This window comes from Centruroides vittatus, unplaced genomic scaffold (genome assembly GCF_030686945.1).
Source record: "Centruroides vittatus isolate TY-2023 unplaced genomic scaffold, ASM3068694v2 contig_482, whole genome shotgun sequence".
Classification (NCBI taxonomy): domain Eukaryota; kingdom Metazoa; phylum Arthropoda; class Arachnida; order Scorpiones; family Buthidae; genus Centruroides; species Centruroides vittatus.
The window spans coordinates 475,256-499,849 of NW_027122272.1; the positions used below are offsets into that span (position 1 = coordinate 475,256).

At 33.5% G+C, this 24,594-nt stretch overlaps 2 protein-coding genes and 2 non-coding genes across 5 annotated transcripts in view; 1 reads left to right on the forward strand and 3 right to left on the reverse strand.

Moving 5' to 3' along the window:
• The window catches only part of LOC136977923 (nudC domain-containing protein 3), a 215,607-nt gene extending 193,200 nt beyond the window's left edge, over positions 1-22,407 (forward strand). Inside the window, exon 2 of the mRNA XM_067273538.1 lies at positions 21,156-22,407. Coding sequence (XP_067129639.1) covers positions 21,218-22,198 — 981 coding nt within the window. The 5' untranslated portion in view covers positions 21,156-21,217 and the 3' untranslated portion in view covers positions 22,199-22,407. The remainder of the gene's footprint in view (positions 1-21,155) is intronic.
• Positions 1,459-10,080, reverse strand: LOC136977919 (monocarboxylate transporter 12-like). Of its 2 annotated transcripts, none has more exons than XM_067273531.1 (4): positions 6,864-7,097; positions 6,383-6,526; positions 2,387-3,223; positions 1,459-1,794 (listed from the first exon to the last, which is right to left on the reverse strand). In XM_067273531.1, exons 1-4 carry the CDS (start codon positions 7,054-7,056, stop codon positions 1,637-1,639), a joined length of 1,332 nt encoding a protein of 443 aa, XP_067129632.1. In that variant the 5' UTR covers positions 7,057-7,097; the 3' UTR covers positions 1,459-1,636. The 2 variants fall into 2 exon arrangements, with proteins under 2 accessions (XP_067129632.1, XP_067129631.1); XM_067273530.1 differs by lacking the exon at positions 6,864-7,097 and adding an exon at positions 9,674-10,080 and having other exon boundaries at positions 1,465-1,794.
• TRNAE-UUC (transfer RNA glutamic acid (anticodon UUC)) lies at positions 14,452-14,523 on the reverse strand. Its single transcript has one exon. It is a non-coding gene; the product is annotated as a tRNA-Glu (tRNA).
• TRNAI-AAU (transfer RNA isoleucine (anticodon AAU)) lies at positions 14,990-15,063 on the reverse strand. Its single transcript has one exon. It is a non-coding gene; the product is annotated as a tRNA-Ile (tRNA).
• Positions 22,408-24,594: the final 2,187 nt, after the last annotated feature.

Here is a 24,594-nt window from a genome sequence, read left to right on the forward strand (position 1 = left end):
TAAAAAATCCTGTCCTTGCACTGCTAGTTGACACAGTCTAAACAAAAAACACTACGAGTTGATATACTATTTGGCTATCAATAGTCGACATTTAACCATCAACAACAATTAGTGTAGATATGTATTGTACTTCCAATTAAAAAATGATTGGTATTTAATCCTTTCTCCAGTTAATTGTAACTGGAGACAAGATTAAACAATCATTTTTTGCATTATCGTTTGTGAATAAGTAGTAATTGTAATATCAGATTCATTTTATTTAAAAACAGTCTTTGTTATCACAGCAATTCATTGCCATAAGTTCGAGATTGTCTTTTAGTATCTTCCGAACAATGCACACACACTTGTAGATTTTTTCCCCGAGAAAATATCCTGGAAATGTCAACCATTAGTACACTAACAAACAAATTTTTTACTATTAGGGTAAAGACACTTGATTTCATAAGGAAGATAGTACTAAACTAATATTTGAATAAAATAGGAATGATAAATAATATTATAAGTTCATTATCACCATTTGCTGAAACATTTTGCTCTGTAATAATTTAAAATAAAATATGAAAAAAAAACTTTAATGAAAATTATACAACATACAAAGAGATGGAAAAATGGCCACATTTTCTTGTGCCTTTTCCACTGACTCGATGGAAGCATTTTTTTTTTTTTTTTTTTTTTTTAAATTTTGGCCATCAATCCGTCACTTGCAAAATATCAGCCATTTCCACTCTTATTACCACACGAGGATTTGTTTTCTTTAGTCTACAGCTGCACATAATCCGAAATGTAAACTCGACCAGCCCTTTTGTTTGTCTTTAATTATTCCGAAATTCCTATTGCAGGATAAGAGTGGCGTCGTACTGGAAAGAACTGGCACTATCACTGAAATCTTTTCTCTAGTGGTCAATGTTAGCTACAGACAAGTAAGTGCATTGTTTTGTCAACCACACACGTCCAGCAAAGAAGTGCAGTTCTTTCACTTCGGGTGAAACAAACATTCTCTTTAATGTAGCTAAGGAAAAAAGTACAGACCTTTCTTTACGATGTCTTTATGATACAGCCTACATAAATGATCCATCGCTGCAGTTAAAAATTAAAAAAAAAAAAAAGAAAAAATCTTGCACTGGGATATGCGGTAGTGTGTTTAAAATGGCATAAGAACGGATAAGCAAGAACGTAACATGTTTTACAATTAAGCGAAAATAACAATAGCCATTTCTTGATAACTTTACATATACTATTAACTCATTCTGATCGTTCACAGCAAAAACAAACTAAACCCGACTTTACTTGCATACCCTCAGCATTGTGACTTATCTCGTTTTGATTCTCACGCATTCACTTATTTCTATGGATTTGAAAAACACTTCTTCACTTTAGAAATTTTATTTGTGATAAATATAAAATAAACAATTTTAATAAAAATATATTGTCACTTATTACAAAACTAAACAATATTTACAAAAATGATTTCTTAATATAAAAAACACACACAGTGTATCAAAATACCTCACATGAATTAATTGAACTCTTACAAAATTGTAGTTTCTTTTTATAATAATCTATTTTGATATCGCGTAACAGCAAATATTTGAATTCCTAATTTTCAAACATAAATTAACAGTAAACATCCGTTTCTTCACTTTCTACCATTTAGTTCAGCTGCCTTGTTCGTAATTTTATTCTGAAGCTTTAAGAAAAAAGGTTCGAATATCCAAAATACCGCACACGAGCATTGCATCACTCCAAACGTGTAAAATAACAAATCATAGCTTTGATAAACGTCTCTATAGAAACCTGTAAATTAATTTTAGAAAGTAATTAAAAAATTCTACACAATAAGTAATTAATTACATAAAATATACTTCATATTAAAGCTGAAAATATTCTCATTGTGTTCTTAACCGTAGCTATCACTGAAGTTAATTGGAAGTTTATAAAGTCAAATCAATAAGAATGAGAATCGCTAGTAATTTTAAATACTTCAGAGTAATCGAATAAAAATTCGGTTATCCGATTTTGTAATAAATCACGACATTTCATTCCAACTACGGGAATATTTCGAACATTAACAATCATCTGTTCAACGATCTGCCAAGGAAACGTGAACAATATATCAGAATAATGTACTCAGTATTCGTTTAGTTTTGAGGCTTTTGTCTGGTTGTATGAATAGATTTTTGATGCGACTTTTCCTAATTTTGTTAAGCAAACTTAAAAAATATCATTCCATTCTCCTTAAAATAAACTGTTACATGTTACATATTGTTATTCCTCGCTAATTCTATTAATTTATAAAATCTGAATTTATGAAATAAGAGTTAAAATTAAGAAATAAAATTACACACTGTATTTTATTCCATTAAGTTTAAAATGAAAATTAACTTACCTATGAGAAAAGGCAGAGATAATGATATAACGCCCAATAATAAAGCGCCAGTCCCCAAAGCACCTGGAAGGTTTGATAAGGGTAAATATTCGGTGAAACAAACGATCCAATTCGTAAATATACATCCATCCACATAACCAGAAAACGCAGCAGAAAAACATAATGAGAGGAAATCTACACAGAAAGGCAACGTGATATATAAAATGCCTAATACCAAAAACATTATAATCGAAACAGTTCTCAACGTAAAAAACTTAAAATCAATAAACCATCCAATAGTCAATCTTCCAAGCAAATCAAACGCTGCAAATATTGTAATTAAAAATGCAGACGTTTCTTCTTCAATTCCATGATCTAGTTCGTAATCTACAATGATGATAAGATAAGAGTAGTAACAAAAACAAAACAATCCGAAGGAAATTGTAATAAGATAATACATTGGATATCGAAACACTTGTCGCCATTGCTTTAGTTCGTCGATAACATTTCGAATTTTGCTTGACTTCTCCGTTTCTTTTGTAACCAATGAAAACTGATCTGAAGTTCTAGAGTCTATAGAAGTTGATTCTATTTTTTCATCATCTGTATCTTTCTCAATATTTGGGGCGGAACGATACAATAAAGCCGCTGGTAAACCGTTTAAAACAATTCCAGAAAGTAACAAGAAACAGCCATTAATGCCGTATTCTTCTATCAAATAAGTTATTAATGGTGGAAGAATCATGCAACTTGCTGATAATCCTGCAAACAATATCCCGGTAGCGATAGTTCTATATTTATTAAAATATTGAGAAATAAGGATTATGCTGGATCCGTTGACCAACCCTTCACCGAAACCTGAAAAATATGAATAGGATAAGCACTTTATATTAAAAACTATTAGAAAAAGAAACTTCAGTTTCTTCTTATATAATAAAATAAAAATGCATAAAATTTTAAAATGCTTATTTAATTCAAGTGCAGTGAATTATTTAAAATTTGACATTCGTTAACATGAAAATTTCTAAGCATTTTTAATATTTTAAAAATATTATTACATCTTGGAATAAAATCTTTGTAAAAATTATGAAAAAATTATCTATATTCAAAATTGTAGCGCACAACTGGAGGAAAAAGAATGAAACAAGTAAAATCCAACCTTTGAGATTATCTATATTGATATCTAGCGTAAAATTGCATTCATTAATACTTTATTAATAGGCGCGCTGTATGATAAATACATACACTTTATCATTACATAATTCATTTGTATGAAACACACATTTTACTAGAAGAGTGGAAACTTCGTCCTTCGAAAATTCAGATAAAATGTACAAATTAAGAAGATATAGATTTAAAAAAAAAACTTTATAGCCTAGAGAAACTAGTTACGTCCGTGCGAATAATTATTACCGTATTTTCCGGCGTATAAGACGACTTTTTAACCCAGGAAAATCTCAAAAGTCGGGGGTCGTCTTATAGGGTGAGTATATCTCAAACTCTATATTTTAACTGTAAAAGTCGGGGGTCATCTTATACGCAGGAAAATACGATATGTATTTTTTAAAGAGAGAGAGAGAGAGAGATTGAAAAACAGACAGGGAGTTGTAAGGCAGTACATGGCCATCACGATCGTTAGATCTTGTGCCTCTGAATTTTTTTTCTGGTGTTACGTGAAAGACCGTGTACACACACAAAAGTGAGTGTACATTGGTGAACATAAGCGACGATTTACTGAAGTCATCCAAACGGAAAACTCCGGAAATATAATATCCTATTTCAACACGACGAATCAATCGGCTGTCGTGTGTATGTGCGTGTAATATAATGATTATAACGAATATATATATATTTTTTTATGTAATAATAATTTAATATTTTACTAAATTTCGTTATTATTTACCTAATTTGGTGAAAACATATACTTCGTATTGGAATAATCTTTTCAAGCATGTTCACGTAAACACAAAATTAACGAGAAAATTGATAACAATCCAACTCATAATTATACTTATTTAACAGCGCTGCTTTTGGAATATACATATCTAACAGACTCTTTTTCGTCAATTCAAAAGTTATTATTTAAAATATCTTTTTCTGTTGGTGCATTTGGTCCAGATAAACAGAGAATTCTACCTCAAATATTTTTCAAATGGAATGCTTTAACTTTTAAAATATGGTAAATATTTATACTCATCTAATGCCAAGCTCATTTTTTCTCTGGCGTTCCATTTCGTGACTCTTTCTGATAAAATTCCATAATGGCAAATCATCGAGGTAATGTCAGATGCAGTACAGCCGATGCAAATTGTTGCTAGCTTTCCAATAATTGAATAAACGGTGGCACGTGCAACTTCTCTTGCTGGAAATTACATTCTCAGCATTGGTCAATGGTTTTTATTGGGCTAAAGATATTAATAAAACAAAATGACACACAGTCCAGCAAAATGCTAGACGCTGGATCAGCTAATCATGTAAGTTATACAGTAATACAGAAATGTCTAACGTTCCTTAAATCATGTAATAAACTACCATACAGATCTTTTACAATTTACACATTTTTTTTACAAAGCATGTGATTTAGCATTTCATGGCTTGAATCTACTTTTTATTAATTTGTTCTCAAAATTAATTTTTGCAAAAAACGCTAACATTCACTTTTCTTTCCCTTCGCTAGATATAGCACCGACAGCTTTCAATAACCTTTTCAGAATAATACAGGGTGTTTACAAATGATCTGATCGCAATTCATTAATGAATTGTAAATAAACCAAAACAACTTAGGAAGATATAGTAGAAAGCAAATCATACAGCAGTTCACAGTTATTAACAAATACTCGCCTTTAGCAGATTCTAATATGGGCTATATTTGTGACGCGAACAACATCCAACCGATATTTGATTTCTCGCACTGTGTTCCACAGCATATATATATATGCTGTGGAACACACACACACACACACACACACACACACACATATATATATATATATATATATATATGTGTGTGTAAGTCCACTAGTCCAGTGTTGAATACGGTGATATATATATATCATCTTATTTCAACACTGTGCTAGTGGACTTTCAACTATTTCAGTCTATTAATATGATCATTGCAAAAGTTATGGAAATTTATCAAAATATTCAAAACATTTCACATAGGTAAAATAAAATACTGGTGTATTAAGGGCATTATTACGGATAAAAGTAGAAAGATTGAATATGTTAATGAGAATTTTTTTCAAAAAATTCATGTTTTGTATAACTATTAGAATAATGTTCGTTATAAATTAATGATCTTACTACTCAAAGATACTATAAAATTTTTGTAATTGTTCATATCATTTATAGATATTCCGAATTTGAGAGCCCGAAATTAATTTGAATCGTTTGAACGAAACTCATAAAAAAATTTTTTTTATTAGTTTGATAGTCTTTATTTATGATTACTTTTACAATATCTTGGAATCCACCAGGTTATTTAAAAAAAAGTCTTAAAAATTTTATGTTAGTAAAAGAAACGTTAATTTTTATAGGTCAGCCCCAAGTTTACTCCGGGCCCCAAAAGAATCTGCAGCTCTCCCCTCTGGGCAGTTCTGGTCCTGGAGATATACATTCATCATACAATTAAAAAAATTTTAAAAATATGTCAACTTTTTTATATTGATTACTTTAACTCAGTAGTTAATCGCTTTGCTCCGATCCTAGAACATTTTGAAGCTACGTCACTAATTTTTCTAAACATTACAGAAACCAGATTGTTACTTATACAAAGTTTGAATGGGTTATTTTAACACCAATTAAAATATCGATTTTTTTAATAAAGTTCGGTAGTTGATTTCATGTTCTTAAAAGAAAACTTAAAATTAATGTAAAAGTATTCAGTTTCAAGAGCTTAGCGTTTAAAAATATTAAAAATTTAATTAATCATTCAGGTGAAACTTTAATTTTTAAAATTTAAAAATGATATTTTTATAGATAAAATGTTAACTACTAAAAATAAATTTAGAAACTTACCGTTAAGTGCTCCATACAATATACTTAAGGAATATATGTCTTTAGAAAAATATGAAAATGCAATTCCAAAAAAGCATATTAAACATGAAGACACTACTTGGACTCGGATGGACAGAAGTTTCAGCAGCAAACCAGAAATGCTAACTAAAAGTAAAAATTATTATTATTATTTTATATTAAAAATAGTTTTACAGCATTAAATGCCAGGCTGCAATTTTTAATCATATTTTTAATTTATTTAACTTAAAATCTATGCTCTCCACTTTAAATTAGTATTGTAGTGTCTTGCCTCTGTATATCATACTTTTCCGTTAAAGACAGACGGATGACAATAGGAATAGGTCTACAATTTTTTTATTTCAAATTGCAGCTTAACTACAGTACTAAGCTTAAAACTTATTTAAAAAAATTATTTAAAATTGTCAAAATTTGGCAGTTTTGATTAAAATTCTTACATGAAAATTTTATTGTAAAAACCTACCTCCTATAAAAGCAAATATATTTCCAATAGTGAAAGGCCATGAGGCTTCTAATCTAGAAACATAAAATGTATTTACAACTGAGGAAAATATAACACCTGATGAAAATAGAATTCCTCCAATTGTTAACTGAGTCCAGAAACACGCACATGCTATCACCCAGGCCCAACCTTTGTCTACAGAGTTTAATTCCATTCTTATTCAACTCTTCAAAATTTTCAGTTGTCCAGTAGATGACAGCATCAAGTTTCACATTCACTAATATCGAAACTTAATAATCTTTATACGAGGAAATGGAAGGGTAAACATAGACTGTTTTATTACATATTTACTTTCAAATAGGAAATTTTAGGTTAAATATAGTCTGTAAGTGCGCGCGCGCAAATAAAACAAAGTCTATGTTTACCCTTCCATTTCCTCGTATAAAGATTGCCACGAGGCAGATCGTTTGTCAGGCACAAAACCGCAACCAGCGTTCGATTGTTTTATCTATTTGACAGCTGATGGGACCAAGAAAGCATGATTCACGATAATTAGTCAAATAGAAACATTCAAGATAAAAATACTGCATATTATATGTAAAAAATAAATTTTATAAAACTGAATAACTTTATATTTATTACAGGTGTACTTAATTTAGAAAGATTATCAAACTACTGTGTTCTTTTCTTATCTAAAGATTGTTTAGCAAATATTGTGTAAAGTTTTATTGTGAAGTATTTAATTTTATAATAGTTTTTCGAATTGATTTGTTGGTCATTTCCATTTAAACTCTATTTTCTCGGGTGAAAACGTTTGCAAAACGTTCTTTCACAATTGATAAATTTTTCCACTTAAACCTTATAAACTTTAATCTATTTCATTGAATTTTTAGAAATAGGACAAGAGAAAATATAACCAACTTATCATGTATGTACATTTGGTATTCTTTAAGATAACATATCCATTAACAGGAATTAGATCTACATTTTTTACTTTTTCCATATCAGAAGAGGGCAGTTACAGCTAATTTAAGATAAGGATTACATTCATTCTTTAGCTTTCCCCTCTCGTGACAATTATTATTAAATTCATGATTTTTCTATCTCTAATATTATCTATCTATAAAGTTTATTTTCTTTCCAAGACAAACCATACAGCGATTGTTTTGTATTCCACTCTCTGCATTTAATACTCTCTTAGTTCCTCGTCAGTTGCAAAGCAGCACCAACCTGTACAATGATTTTTTTGTTTTTTATTTTAAAATTCACAAAAATCAAAATTTTAAACTCCTCCAAATACAATTGTTCATTTATTAAGAAAATTTTCATGGATTAGTATAAAATGTAATTAGCGTTTCAGATTAATTCAATGATAAGAAACCTCATCATTAAAGTTTCAAATCAAGGTTACGGGTTTAAAGCTTCGTTTCTACATTATCAGAAAAATCGAAAGCAGAACAGAAAATGCAAAACCTGTTTCCTGGTTTGTAAGTTTTCTTTTGCTCATCACTTTTTCAAGTTGGTGTTTTTCATACTGTGTTCGGAGTTTGTAACTTTAAAAATTGGAAACTTAGACCTAGCTTAGATCGAAATATATAACATAAGAGAATGTTTTGCATAATAGCCTGTTGAGTGTTGATAAAATTTAATACTGTATACTGTATATTTGATTTCTTTTCTAAATCACAAACTGTTATCCAGGTTGTAATTAGTAGGGAAAAAAAAATTTGTAAAAGTATACAGGATTTCAAAAATTTGAAATACAGTAGAGAGTCGTTAATCGGAACGCCGGTAATCGGAATCGCCGGTAATCGGAACGATTTTCAGTCGGACTGTGTCGTGCTGAATCGAACGTTTTTGATACTAGATTTACTTCTAAAGTATAATTTTCATGTTTTTATATTCTTCAATATATTTATTTTGTTTGTACAAAATGCAGAAATAATTTTTAACGTTACGATAGCCTCGATTATTATTATAAAAATTTTCGTTAGGCTTAAAATCGACGAAAATTCAACACGAAGCGACATGCAACGGAGAAAAATTCAATACGAAGCGACACGCAATGGAGAAAAATTTGAACATCGGACAGGTTAATGTATTTTTTCGTACATAATGGGTAATCGGAACAAATGACTAATCGGAACAACCCCAGTTCCCAATTGATTCCGATTTTCGACTCTCTACTGTATAGCAGTTGACATGATAAGAATTTTTGTTTTTCTGTATAGCAATTACAAAAGACGAATACCATTAAAGAACAAATTCGAATTACAGATTTAATTTAGAACAAAAGAGAAGAAAGTAGCAGCTGCATATATAATACAATAGAAGTTCGTTAATCCGGTACTTTCTGGACCAGATTATCGAGCGATTTTGTATTTTCACAAATTCGATATGTTATATGCGATCTTAACGTTGTAGACATAGCTATGAGTATGTCTACAACGTATACTATATACTATATACAACGAGCTGATAAAAGAATATATATATATACTCTTTTACCAGCTCATGCTGATTCATGCTTCCAATTTGTTTACGCACGCTCTTTAATCAGCCGGAAGCTGGTACGATGCATGACAATAGAATCATTAATTTAGCAGTCAATTATCGTTGTTCGTTTAGTAAACTATAAAAAGTCAATATCTAAAAGTAAGAATATATTATTTTTATTTCTTAAAATGTACTCACTTATATTTAAAAAATTTTTCTAAAATATTAATTATTTTAAAAGTTTCTATTATGACTCGTTACTAAGGAGGATTAACACTGACATTTGTTACGAATAGCATAAATTTTAATTAACTATTTAATTTTAAGATACTTACTTCCTATAAAAGCAAATATATTTCCAAGAGTGAAAGGCCACGATGCTTCCTCTCTAGAAACATTAAAACTATGCACCACTGCCGGAAATACAACTCCCGACGTAAGAATAACTCCTGCGACTGTAAAATGTGTCCAAAAGCATGCAAATGCTATGACCCAAGCCCAACCTCTGTCTATAAAATTCACTTCCATAATAGATATTGTCTTGATTCAAAATGTTCGAAAGTAACGAAGAAAACTATCACTGAATATCAGCATTCATTAATATTAATAACAACTTATCTTTAGTTATCAATTCGAAGAAGTATAAGTTTAAAGAGCGTTTAGTTAAAACGATTTTGATTTAGCTATCGTTTTTGATTAGATAATTTGAAAATAAAACTTTTTTAAAATGACTTGCAGGAAAAATATCTTCATTCGTAAACGCTTCATAAGCTTAACGCGGTAAAATTAATGAGTAAATTTATGAAATTTACATGTGGACTATTTCAAAAAGAATTTTTAAACTACAATAGAGCATCGGTTATCCGACCCCCGATTAACAGACTTATCGGTTAACCGACCGCGTTCTAGTCGGCAAATTCAAATGTCCGCTAGTGATGTGGCGCTACAATATTTGGTTACGTCTTGGCTACTTTAATATTATTTTTGTTAAATTTTTGCATGTTTTAGCTGGCAGCACTGGCTCGACCATGAAAGGGAGGCTAGTATTTAAACCAGGCCTAATACACTATACTAATAATGTATTTTTTCATACTTTTCGGTTATCCGACCAACCCCAGTCCCCAATTAAGTCGGATAATCGATGCTCTACTGTAGTGTTTTTGAAAATTAAATAAACCAACAATAGGTTACAATAATTATTTAAATTAATACTTTTCATTTACATAAGAAAAGCAATGAACATTTAAAAGTGGCATAATAATTGCCTTTAGAAACATGCCCAATGTCTCGCTATTTCTAAGTTAAAATAATTTGAACTAAATATGATTATACAATTACAGATACAGATTTGATTTAAAGAAAATTTCATTTTAAATAAAATAACCCGGTGTTGTGCACATATAATTTTTCTTAAGAATATTTCTATTTTACTACATTATGTATACATTTATTTATTACTATCAATAGCTGTGTTACCATTCGTTGACGGGAGATACTTATTTTGTGAAATTATATTTACTTACCTAAAAAGTATATCTGCAGAAAATTCTTTGTTACAGATTCATAATATTCCTATTAAAGATGTGGGATATTATCTAGATTAACTCATTGAATAACCTCTTGATATACATTTCGTATTGTATTATCAGAAGTACAAACGAACAGAGATTTGCAGCTACTAACACGTGAGCATGCAACATAGAGTTGGCCATGTGAAAAACAACTTCACAGAGATTGCATTCATAAATCATTATCTGCAAATCACTTACTAAGATAGACTTTAAAGTTGGAAGTTGAGCCATTCTTTGACTTAACTGGAATTGATATTCTGCAACAAAAAATCTGAGAATATTTGGCATCTTTATCTTGTGCAGAAAGCAAAGAACCTATTAAATAATATATCTGTGCTTGAATTTTGTATGTTGGGATCAAATTTCTTTCAAGTATTTCAGTGGGACCAAAACTTGCCATTCCAAAGGCACTATTGTAAGCCCTAATGTTCTTTAAAAAACGTTTAGTGACAAAAAATAAGCCCGATTTAATAGTGATAAAAAAATTCGAAGAAGCAAGAATAATATCCAGTTAAATATGAACCGCAAATTAAGATAAGATTTATGACACTAGTATTTATATCATAAAACATATATTTATAGTTTAAACATAAAGCTACACTCGCTAAATTAAGATCCTCCACTCAAAAGATCGCTCAATGGTTCTGTTACTTTTTTTTATTTTTCAAATCCAAGTCAGTTTCATATCTGATCTTTCATTCAATGGATTTGCATTTATTGAATAGTTTAATGCCTATTTTCTAATTTGTTTCGAGGCTTTTTTTTATTTTTCTCTATGCGCAAAGTATTAATCTTTTGTGAACTCAAAGTAGTGTTTACTAATTAAAGTTTTGTCATATTATTTCCTGTTTTCATTTTGTTAAAAAGTTGATTTTCATACAATATTCTCAACGACCCGATGACCGAACGGTTAGGTACGCCTATCGTTCTTAAAACGGGGATAGAATCCGGACGGATTGAAAAACTACGGGAATTTTTTGGGAGGTGGTGTGGCAATACGCCATATTAATGTACATACAGTTGACCCTCGATATAACGCGCATGTCGGGCGGGAAACAACACCCGCGTTATAAGGTGAACCGCGTTATACCGAGCGGCGCGGTGTAACGCGGTTCACCTCTTTACTTTAGCAATAATGTCAAGCTTTTCTTTCACACTGTAAGCTTTTCTTTTACTCATCATGCATATAATAATTAAACACTATTCAAAATACATGCAGGAACTCAATACATACATAATTACTCAATACGCAGTAACAATAAAATGCGCTACTCACTAACGCCGCACGGACCTGTATAAACGTGTTTGAGTTTATCGCGTCGCGAACATCGCCCGCGCTATAACCGAGTGCGCGGTATAGTGAGCAGCGCTATAACGAAGGTCCACTGTATAAGTTTAGTTTTAAGTTGTCTTTCTTCTTTGTTTGTTCTTTTGTTTTCTCGAATTTTCTATTAACATTCCTTCGTGAGGTGGGGTAACCCTTTCCACGACCCACGTTAACAATGGGAAGTGAAGTCCCTGAGGCTACTAGAACGATAAGAAGGTTCATTCTTGGGTCGGACTCTCGGTGAAGGTAGACGTGCAAAAGTTACGCTCCTCCTCGTCGTCTAGAAGGGTGACGAAGTTGGCCTACAGAAAGAGAAAGCAACCCGCTGACGTAAAGAGAGAGAGAGACAACGTCCCTTGTATAAGAAGAATCTACCAAAAGATCCGAAAAAGATCAGCGAGAAACGACTTAGAGTGATTCCCCACCAGAAGAGCCAATCAATTCCAGAGAACCCGAGTATTCCTTATAACCTCCTCTAACATACTAAAACTTCTTGCTATTCTTCCTTTCCTTTTTAGTTTATAATTTAGTGTAAGTTAGTGGTAAGATTACAAGTCCATCTTTTCTTATTTGTCGCGAGCGCGTTCTTTTGTTCTGTATTCGCTCGATTCCTCACCCCAGTTTTGGATAGTGTATAACATTAAGAGTTGGAATCCGAAAGAATCCTGTATATTGCTAATCACGTGAAAAAAAATAAATTATTGTTGTTATTTTTTTTTTGTGTACTGCCTCTTGTTGACTATTGTACACTCGCGTGACTATCACAGTGGTCAGTCCCGGACAACGTGACCGGTCAAGGCTCATAATGGGCTTGCTAAAAAGGACTTTCTTAGTGCCCGCAGGCGAGAATGATTTTTCTGTTATTCGGCTGACTTAAATTTAGCTGATAATTTCTCAGATTAACTTAAAATTTATTTTAACGCATTAATATTTTACCAATCTGGTTAAAACAAATAGTAAAAGAGTGGGCAATCGCAAATCCTCAAGATTTTTCGAATACTCGTTGCCCTCCCAACCGCTGAATTCTATGCGAAGCGGAAAGAGATTGTAGTTCTGACAAACGTGTGCTACCATGTAGTCTAGTGGTTGAGGCTACCTGGCTCTCACCCAGATGGCCCGGGTTCGATTCACGGCATGGGAACTTGTTTGTGTTCTGTAAATTTTTTCGTTCGATAGAGATTATTTTTACTAAAATTGAAGACAAAGTCTGCCCGAAAGGGACCACCATTTATTTCTTGTCTTCCAGACTATACACGTTCGTGGCGACAGACCTTTCTTTATAGGCTACATGCCACCAGAAGTTCAAAAAAACGCAAATATCCAGTTAAAAATTTCTAAAAAGGAACTGGTCTTGCTTTTTATTCATCCTAGGGGGTGTTTCTGCTTTATATCTACTAGGGGTACGTTCGTTAAGTCAAACGAGTTAAACGAGAATGACGTCATCGTTATTCTTGTTTCGTTAGACTTTTCGAACGATTCGTTATAACTAAATGGCTGTTTCTAAAATCGAAGATATGAATGTTGCTAGTGCAGCCTTATCCAAAATATTTTTCTTAGGTTGCTTCGGATGGACAGTTATTTCAATCATTTCACCTTTTAATTCACAATTTAAACACTCGAGTAGATCTAGAAACATCGATATCGTCGGGCGCCATTTTCTTAATGAAGTAAACTAACTCTTTCCTTCGTGAGCTTCGTTAGAGTTTCGTTCGATACGTCATCACCGCGGAGCATGCGCACTGAGCGAGACTACTACTTTTCGAACGATTCGTTACTAACGCGTTTAACTCGTTCGACTTAACGAACGTACCCTAGAACAAGCGCTGGAAAATGTAGATTTGGAAGCTGCCCCCTAGCGACGACACATTTACAGTTTCTTTTGTAAATTCATTCGTCCGATGGAGATTATTATTACCAAAATTGAAGACAAAGACTGCCCGGAAGGGACCACCATTTATTTCTTGTGTTTCGGACATAGAAATGGTGGTCCCTTTCGGGCAGACTTTGTCTTCAGTTTTGGTAGTTGCTCTTGTTCGTTTTTCCGCATCTTGGTGCTGCCTATTGTTATTTTTTACTCCCACTCAAACATGCAAATCCGTCTGCAAAAGTTTCCACGGGACTTCAGGTCTCGAACGTAAGTTTGTAGGATTGCTTCGAAAAATAAAAAACAATGCCCGAAAAATCGACGACTTAGAAACGCGGGCGCGAAAAAAATTTCCCACGCCGGGAACCGAACCCAGGCCTCCTGGGTGAAAGCCAGGTATCCTAGCCACTAGACCACGTGGGAAGTCGTTTGTACCACCTCCGCCAACTCCACTATAATTACACGTTAACGATCCATCGAGCAGGAATCGTCTCGACTCGTTTCAATCTAATTCCTGCTCTATTTCATTTATCTCTTCACTTTGCGCTAGTCGATCTGCTGCTGTCCGTCAAAAAATATTCGTAACCTCCGTTTCGAGTTTGCAACGAAACTCTCCGAGCGGCGTCGTTGTCCGCTTATGAATAAGGGACTCGTTGACGTGCGAACGGCTACGACGAAACAAAACTCTGGTTTACTGCGAAAGTCGTACGCATTGACCGAAACACCTGTTCTGAAGACTGCACTGTGTTAATGCGTGTTTAAATGAATAGCCTTCAGTTCAACTCACGAGGGATTTATCGTTACGTTGAGATACAAAAAAATAATAATAAAAAACATAGTCTGTAGTGAACTCTGTTTACGACGATCGGAATCTGCAAAATAAAACAACTGGCTCGTGTGGGGGTCGAACCCACGGCCTTCGCGTTATTAGCACGACGCTCTAACCGACTGAGCTAACGAGCCGCGAATGCCATGCGATTCTTCAAGAATATTCTGGAAGCAAGATCGACATTCCGTTACAATGCATGCAACCACGAAAACAGATAACCGAACAATCTACAACTATACTCAAACACCAGAACATTTGCTGAGCTTACTGCAATTTTAATTTCTAACTTTTTCTATTTATTTTTTATAGGTCATCTTCAGGAAAATTTTACAGTTCTACATTCGAAACATAAAGCTTTCGAATGTTCGCGACATTTAAAATTTTCGAATCTTTAAAAAATTTATTACATTAAACGATTAAACAATAAATATTAAAACCAACCACAAACAAATTATTAATACACTACTAACCAACAAACCTAGGCCGGATGGCCGAGCGGTAAAGGTGGCAGCCTACCGCTCTGGGGGACCCGGGATCGAATCCGAGCGGGTCGAATAATCCCCAGGAATTTTTCGGGGGGTGGTCCGTTCGGATATGTCAAGCCCCGTCCCTCACCACCCGGTCGCCCCATTGTGGGCCTGGCCGAACCCATAATGGGCCTACTAAAAGAGGCCCTCTTAGTGCCCACAGGGCGGAAAGAGTTAAAAAAAAAAAAAAACCAACAAACCTAAAAATAAATACAGTCAAACCTGTTTTTATGCGGTGGATAGGGACCGCATTAAAAAAAACGCATAAAAAATCGCACGAAACTTCACGAATGGCTGTAAAAAAATAGTTTTCGCAACACAATTAAAAAATATTTTTTATGCGGTCAACAGGGACCGCATAAAAAAAAGTCTCACAGAAAATAACTCAAAACCGTACGAAATAGAATTTATTGACAACAGATGTCAGCACTTGACTGCATCGTCTAGTCTATCGTCTGTTTTACACATTTTTGTCCAGGTGGTGTTTTGTTGACTTAAAAAGTAAATTATTTCATTTTTCGCATATTCATGCAATAATATTACTATAATAAGTGCATTTATGCTATAATAAGTTTATTTAGCTATAATAAGTCAACGTGAGACATGACGAATCGCACGAGACTAGTCGCCAACTATACCGCACAAATTAAAAATTCGCATTAAAAAAATCGCACATAAAAAGAGCGCATAAAAACAGGTTTGACTGTAAATATTGCATCGAAAGTACATTAAACCAGTTAAAGCTCTCACGCCCTTTTACGGGTTTTTTAATCCCATTTCTTTTTCTATTATGTATTTCCAGGCCGTTGGGAGAGCATTGGCGTCCTTTGCATTTAAACACTTGTCGTTTACCTTACTCTTATATATTTCTACTTTTTTCATCCCTTTTTTTTTAACTCTTTCCGCCCTGTGGGCACTAAGAGGGCCTCTTTTAGAAGGCCCATTATGGGTTCGGTCAGGCCCACAATGGGGCGACCGGGTGGTGAGGGACGGGGCCCGACATATCCGAACAGACCACCCCCCGAAAAATTCCTGGGGATTTTCGACCCGTTCGGATTCGATCCCGGGTCCCCCAGAGCGGTAGGCTGCCACCTTCACCGCTCGGCCATCCGGCCGTACTTTTTTCATCCCTAACGCAATCGTCGGGGAATGGACCGGACCGTCTTAACTATTCTTGCTTCATCCCATTTTACGTTCGCTCCTTCTGTTTGTCCCATGATCGCCAAAATGGTGTTGTTATTCCCTTTATTCACATCATATTTGTGCTCCTTTATACGCGTTGCCAAATTTTTTCTAGTGACTCCAACATAATCTTTTGTCATGCCTAATTGCTCATTTTCAAAGGGAATTTTATAAACTCCCGCTTTATCCTGAATTCTCACTATGTCTTTATCATTTCTAAGCAATCTGTATATGCTTGGTGCTCTTTTATATACCATTTTTGTGTTTTTATATTTACATAACTCTTCCATCACTCTCTCCATTTTCCTGTCGTATGTGAACTTGTTGATCTGATCTTCTCTATTAAATCTTCTGCTTCCATGTTGTTTGTAACTCTTAAGCAATCCTATTACGTTCGCTTTATATCCTAACTGCTTTGCCACTTTCTTAATTCTGCTAATCTCCCTAATTTGATCTTGTACGTTGGTGCAAAATATGAATGCCCTTTTAATAAGCGCCTTAAACGCTGACATCTTATACTTGAACGAATCATTTGACCATGCTGGTATATATAGTGGCGCAAGCGTAGGCTTTAAATACACTGCTGTTTGTATATTGCCCATTCTGAACTTTATATTTACCGTATTTTACGGACTATAAGACGCACTTTTTTCTTCGAAAAATTGCCTCCAAAATTCAGGTGCGTCTTATAGTCCGTAGCGTCTTATAGGTATTTTTTTTTAATTGCTTAAAAATTAAGGCGCGTCTTATAGTCCGTAAAATACGGTATGTCCAGAAAACGGAGCTGTGTATGGCTTTTTTTGCTCCATCCTTAGCTTTAACCCATGAGGATTGTTATTTATTGCAATTAAAAAAATCCTCAATCCTTCGTTCATCCTTCCAAATTATTAATATGTCATCCACCTACCTCTTGTAAACTATAATGTCCTCCTCAAATGATCTTAGGACATCCTTTTCTAGTTGACGCACCACTAACTCGCATAAGAGTCCCGACATGGAACTTCCCATTGGGACACCTTTTTTCTGCTTGTACGTTACCCCATCGAATCCAAAAAATCCAATTTTTTAAAGATTCGAAAATTTTAAATGTCGCGAACATTCGAAAGCTTTATGTTCGAATATAAAACTGTAAAATTTTCCTGAAGATGACCTATAAAAAATAGGTTGAAAACGTTAGAAATTAAAATTGCAGTAAGCTCAGCAAGTGTTCTGGTGTTTGAGTATAGTTTTAAGTAATCTGCTGAGGAAGTGAAGATTGAACAATCTACTTTAAATTGTTATTTTCACGAAACTTTTATGCTACTCAATTGCCGAAATGAGCTGATTTCAACAAGCGCATTTTGCAGAAAATTCAAATACATGTCGCTCAAGTCGGCAAACTGCAAATGCACCCTCCGATATTTTTTTTTTTTTTTTTTTTTTTTTTTTAACTCTTTCCGCCCTGTGGGCACTAAGAGGGCCTCTTTTAGTAGGCCCATTATGGGTTCGGCCAGGCCCACAATGGGGCGACCGGGTGGTGAGGGACGGGGCCCGACATATCCGAACGGACCACCCCCCGAAAAATTCCTGGGGATTATTCGACCCGTTCGGATTCGATCCCGGGTCCCCCAGAGCGGTAGGCTGCCACCTTTACCGCTCGGCCATCCGGCCGTCCCCTCCGATATCTCGCTTCCATTATTCTCCACTTGTGTGACATTTAATTCCTCGCTACAAAGCAATGATACTAAATAATCGCCAGCAAAATTACCGAAACGATAGCATTGCTAGCGGGATATTCAGAAGGCAAGGGTGTGTCAAGGATACATCTGAACATCGATGTTTGGCTGGGTATATTCGGCGCTTTCTCCTGAAGTGACTGCGCTAAACAGCAAACATCCCGCTAGCAAACGCACCGAAATCTCACCTCGATTAGCTTTCGACTTCTGAATCGTATGATTTCTACAATGGAATTCAAACAATAAAATTTAACAATACTATTTATTGTTGCGTTGTATTAAAATCTGAAAAATTTCTAAAACTTTTTCTTTTCGTAATTTTTTTTTCAAATAAAAATATTTGTTGATTAATTACACTAAATTTTGTTTACGAAACAAAAAAAAATATTAATATTTTATATTCATACTATAATATGAAATTAAATTATATTTTAAGACAAGAGAAACCAAATCAAAATAGTATCCTATTTACAGTGATAAAATTGTTATCAACTCTGTTAGAAGAGCAGCAATCCTCTGTGATGCATTCTTTTATTACAGAGCACTACAGTATTCACATAATTTTTATTTGTAGATCTAATATTAACTGATGATGAATAATTTTGTTTGACGTTTGAACAGGGGCGGGGTTACGGAAACTTGTACAAACTGGGACAAGAGGGGAGGGAAATTTCAAGAAAAAGGAGGACGTAATTTATAAACAGCCCCTAATGAAAAAATGGAAAATTTGCATATAACGTGTTTTGCCCATATTCTACAAAATTGTTCTTATTATACGATGTAACTACCAAATTATATTTAAAATAATGCAATTATTATTTGTATCAGATTTGCTATCGACACGTTACGACACGAAACGTATTCGTGTATACGATTCTATAAATTACGATAAAATATCTACGGAATTCAAAGTATTCTTATTGAGATCGTATTTTCAAATTGAAAAATACTGACATCTGTGAACTTTCTGAGAAACAACCAAATAGAGTCGCCTGCTGTGTATATGGAATAACTTCCGTTGTGTTTTTAGCATTTTGCGTCAAACCCAAAACCAGTGATATCTGTAAACTTTACAGATATGCCGTCAAGCATGCGTAGATCAATCGTTTTCAAATTATTACCGTTTTATCTTAGATGTACGCGAAATGCAAGAAAGTATGAAACCTTCATTCAATGACTACGTTTTACATTCATAATTATTTCGCTACGGGAAGTCATGATATCGGGCGACATCAAGTAATCGTTTCGACGTCAAAAATTGTGATAGTGGTATAAAAACTTTTCATTATATAGAGTTTTGGTATCGGTATCAGTGTCATTTTAAATAAAACAATATTTCGGTTTTCATTACAGATCACAATTCCTTTCATCGTTGCTTTAAAGTGATAATGATAATGTTGTTTATTTATTGATAATGATTCCTTCAAACTGATTATAATGAAGTAAACTTTGGAGTAATTAGTAACGAAATAAATCTGTAGTGCACCGCCAAGTGTGTATTACAGTATAATTTTACAGTATACCCTCTCCACCCTGGACACTAAGGGTGCGACCATGCAGACGCAAATTTAGAGCGAGCGAGAGGTTGCGAGCTATTCAGTTTTCTCAAGGGAAAACCATGCACAAGCGAAAGGCGAGGAATAACGCTGCCGAGGGCGAATTTCTGGTTCTCGCACGTATCTGACAGGTTTTGATATTTATCGCGTCTCGCCTCTTCTCGCCACATATTCGCGCTCGCTCGGAAAATTCGCTCGCTCGCGTCTGCATAGTCGCATCCTAAGAGGGCATTTTTTTCTCATACCCAGCTTGGGTTTGGCCAGGCCACAATGGAGCGGCTGGATGATAAGCGACGGGGGTTGAAGCTTAGTTCACACTGAGCGAATAGCAAAAGCGAAAAACGAGTTTTATTCGCTTAGCGAAATTGACCCATGCAATCAAAAGTGAAAAGCGATTGCGAATTTTAAGCAGCCAATCATTTGCAAGCAAGCGAAAACGTTATCTCGAAAAACAAAATGGCGCTTCCGATATTCTGTCGTTAACCACATTTGTTTATTTATTGAGAAATAAAGATAAGACGAAAAGAAAACGATACTGGGAGAGAGAAATATTAAAAATCCGTAATTACAACATTTACTTTATTGGGTGAGAAAGTTTTTGTAGCCATCTTGAAAACAACAATATCCACGTGACAACTAGCGGGAATACGATTGGTGCGACATCTTTTCGCTAGCGAAAAAGCTCGACGGTTCTGAACTTCACAGCGATTCGCGAAATGGTAAAATTCGTCGGAAACGACGTCATGTCTGACGTGTTATTCGCTCTGTTTTTCGCTTTCGCCAGCGAATCGCGCTCAGTGTGAACTAAGCTTGACATATCCGAACGGATCATCCCCGAAAAATTCCTGGGGTTTTTCGAGCCGTTCGGATTCGATTCCGGATCCCCGGAGAGTAGGCTGTCACCTTGACCGCTCGGCCATCCGACCGTCAGCCTTATATCCTAATAATCGTGGTTATGTCGTTGGTTCGACATAATATATTATGTAAAATAAAATAATTATTACGTATTTTAATTTAAGTTTTTAGAAGTAAACTTACATTAGAAAATACAGTAACTTAGTATATATATTTTAAACATTTATTAGGATTTTTAATAAAAAAAAAGAAGTGAAAAAATGGTTAAATATCAAAAGTTCAAAATTTCCCGGTAGAGGGTGTAAAAGCAAATTTTCTATCATAAATGATTCTTAGTTGTAAACGAAGGTTTTTGTGAATTAGAACCCATTTGCCTGTCTTACTTGTAAAGTTACTACTGAATTTTGTTTTAATTCTTTCATCGAAATAAGTTGTTTGCTAGAATATTAGACAATGAATTCGGATCATTTAAAATACGAAGACGCATTAATGGGAATTCTTCACTGCGAAGGCGAAATTATGAAATTTTTAGATGTGATATTTGGGTTTTTATTCAGAAGGACTGATTTCTACAAAATCCAACATAATAGTTCCGAAAAACTTGGTTTTCCTCCTGGTATTCCCAAGAAGTTGGTGTTAGCTGCGTTCGAAAAATATCATCAGTTAGCTCTGAAGAATGAAGAATTATACCAGAAAAAGATGAAAGGAAAAGATAATTTTCAAGATTTGCATGAAACTGAAGTAAAAGCACAAGTGAATCCAGAAATGAAGCAAAAAGCAAAGGATTTAAATATCCAAGAAGATATCCAAAAAATCAAAACTTCAGATTTATCACAGTCAATTAAAGAACAGTCTCAAGAAAACTTTCAAAATCTCTCAGAATGTTATAATGGTGCAATGAGAGAGAATTATTCTTGGTCTCAAAATTTAAAGGAAGTAGACGTTAAAATTAATGTACCTGACACAATCAAATCTGGAAAGCAAGTAAAAGTAGACATCAAACCAAATAGTTTAAAAGTATGTGTTTACAAAAATAATAATTGGGAAACCATTGTAGATGGGACATTAACGTTTAAAATCAATGTCGAAAAATCAATGTGGACTTTATTCAAAAGTGAACACATTTTTATTAATCTGGAAAAAGTTCAAGAAACGTGGTGGGAGGCTTTATTAGAAGGTGAACCTAAAATTGATATACAGAAAATTGACAATAGTCAGCCATTTGAAGAATTAGATCAGGAAGCTCAAGCAAAAATTGATGAACTTATGTATAATCAACAGCAAAAGCTGTTAGGGAAGCCAACATCAAATCAACAAAAAGTTCATGATATTCTGAAGGAAGCGTGGGATAAAGAAGGATCACCTTTCAAAGGAACTCCATATGACCCTAGCCTTGTCAATGTAGAAAACTCAAATAATTTCAGTTTTAAATGATTCTAAAAATTATGATTTGTGAATTTAATGCATTGTTAATATGAAGAACTATGACTAAATTTTGTTGTACAGTACATCCACAAATATGAGATTTGTATATTTTGAGTTGTTTCACTGTTTAGTTCTCAAATAAATACAAAATTGTATATAACTGTATAGTTTTAACAGTAAAATATTTATTGAAATTTAATTAAAATCAGACTCAAACATACTGGTTACAAGACTTATTCAACGTTCCTAATTGGCAGTGGATGTAGCATACTAATAGTCACATGCACTGTGCTTTATATTCATTTTTTAAATTAAAACATTCTGTTCCAGTTTTCATCTTAGTGTTCTAATTCTATAGTCTTTTAATGGAACCTGATTATGTCTGTTTTTATATGAATGAAAATGTTTTAAGATTTTGATTTTGCTATTTTGGTTTCATAACTCTATTTAATTAAAGTCTTTTCTACATTATGTCATTGGACAAAACAAAATATATTCTATATAATGTAAATATTCTAATGTTTAAAATTTAGTTTTTCATATTTTAAAATTGTATTGAAAGTAAGATTCTACTTAAATATAATATCTTTTGTAAAATAATTATGCATTTTTCTCCAAGTATCTCCATCCAAGAGGATGATGACATGATATTCAGTATGTTCCTAACCTGTTTGTGTAAATTTTTAGTTTATTCAGGCCATTGTTTCAAATGTCTTTTTCTTTATTAGTATTTTCTTATCTGTGTCTTTAACATGGGTCCCCAAACTTTGACTGTCAATCCCCTTCAAGCATTCCTTGAACTTTTATTGACCCCTCTTCTGTTTTTGCTAATACCATTAATAATTAAATCTGGTGAGCCTGTATTTATCCAGACCAGACTCATAGCTAAAGAGAACTAACTTATTAGATGGCTAAGACCCCTCAGCTTAGTCAACAGTGTCCATAAGCTGTATATATAATACCTGTATATATTGAGCCTGTGTATCTTGAAATTTATGGAAATGAGAAAAAAATTTGAGATACAGAGGTTCCTTCACTGTAATAGGTTTGATTGGAGGTGCAGTATTTTATTATAGTAGCAAGTATAGTACATATCTATATTAGGTATTAAAAGATTTTTGACATACCTTAACAGAAATAGTTTCTGATGTCTGACTTTCTTCAACCAGTAAGACACAAACCAAACTCGTAAAAATAAAAAAAAGGGGGGTGCTAATTGCAACTATGTTAGGTATTGCAAGAGATGTTTCTTGACTGCAATTTATGCTATCGAAATGTTGCCAAGCTTTGAATTTGTAATTGACACTTCAGTCTGTAATTTGAGTTAGAGGTTTTGGGAAAAATTATTTGAGATAAACATGGAAAATATATTGAATTTAAGCTGAAAATATGGGAAAAAAAAATTTTGTGACAGGTTTTTGAGAGAGACAGGTTCAACTGTATATGCTTTTGCTTTCGTCACAAATTTGGGCTACTGTTATTTTTTACATTTAAACTGTAGCTAATTAACCGAGTATTGTCTGAAAAAATATTAGTCACAATTTGATCAGTTTGCCTCTCTTGCCACCAATAATTTATTTCTGGATACAAGACTGATCCATACACTGTTTTCATAGAAAATATCTGCTTACAGCATGCAAATTTACCTGTTGGATGTTTTAATAATAATTTTTAATGAACCATTTTCAATCAACTCCTGACTAATTTTGGACCCAAAAATGCCTTAGTGACCCTTGGCTCTATCGACGACTTTGGGGATCCCTGTTTAATGTATTCTGTTTTTGAAGTTCCTTTTTTCTGGCACCTACAACTTAAATGGAGATAAAAATGCATCAGTCCAATTCAATTCAATATTTTATTGAAACATACATGCGTACATTCTTGGTACCATGTAGCATAACCAAGATAAAAGACAATTACAAATTATGTTAGATGTACAATACAGCATGACATGAGATAAATAAAATAATAATAATAACAGCAATCATAATAGTGACAATAACAATTAAAAGCATGTGCCATAGAGGCAATTAATACAATAGAGTAATTAATAATTACATGTAATCGTGTGGAGAATTAAGTACATAACTAAAGTATAGCATATAAAAATACAAATATAAACTCAAATACAAGACAAAATAATAACAGTATGGGTTAGAACAGCAAAGGAGAAACACATGTTGGACATTTTAACATTAAACACCGATCGTTACAGAGTACGTGGTCAGCTCTCTATCATTGTGGTCAGAAATGTATCATAAGTTATTACATCATCCAAATCCATCATATGTACATCAAGCATTCCAGTTGCTATGACAGTAATACATGTGTCTGTGCCAGACACTTGTATCACTTGCCAGTCATAGTAACTGGAATGCTTGATGTACAGTATTACTGTCTCCAGT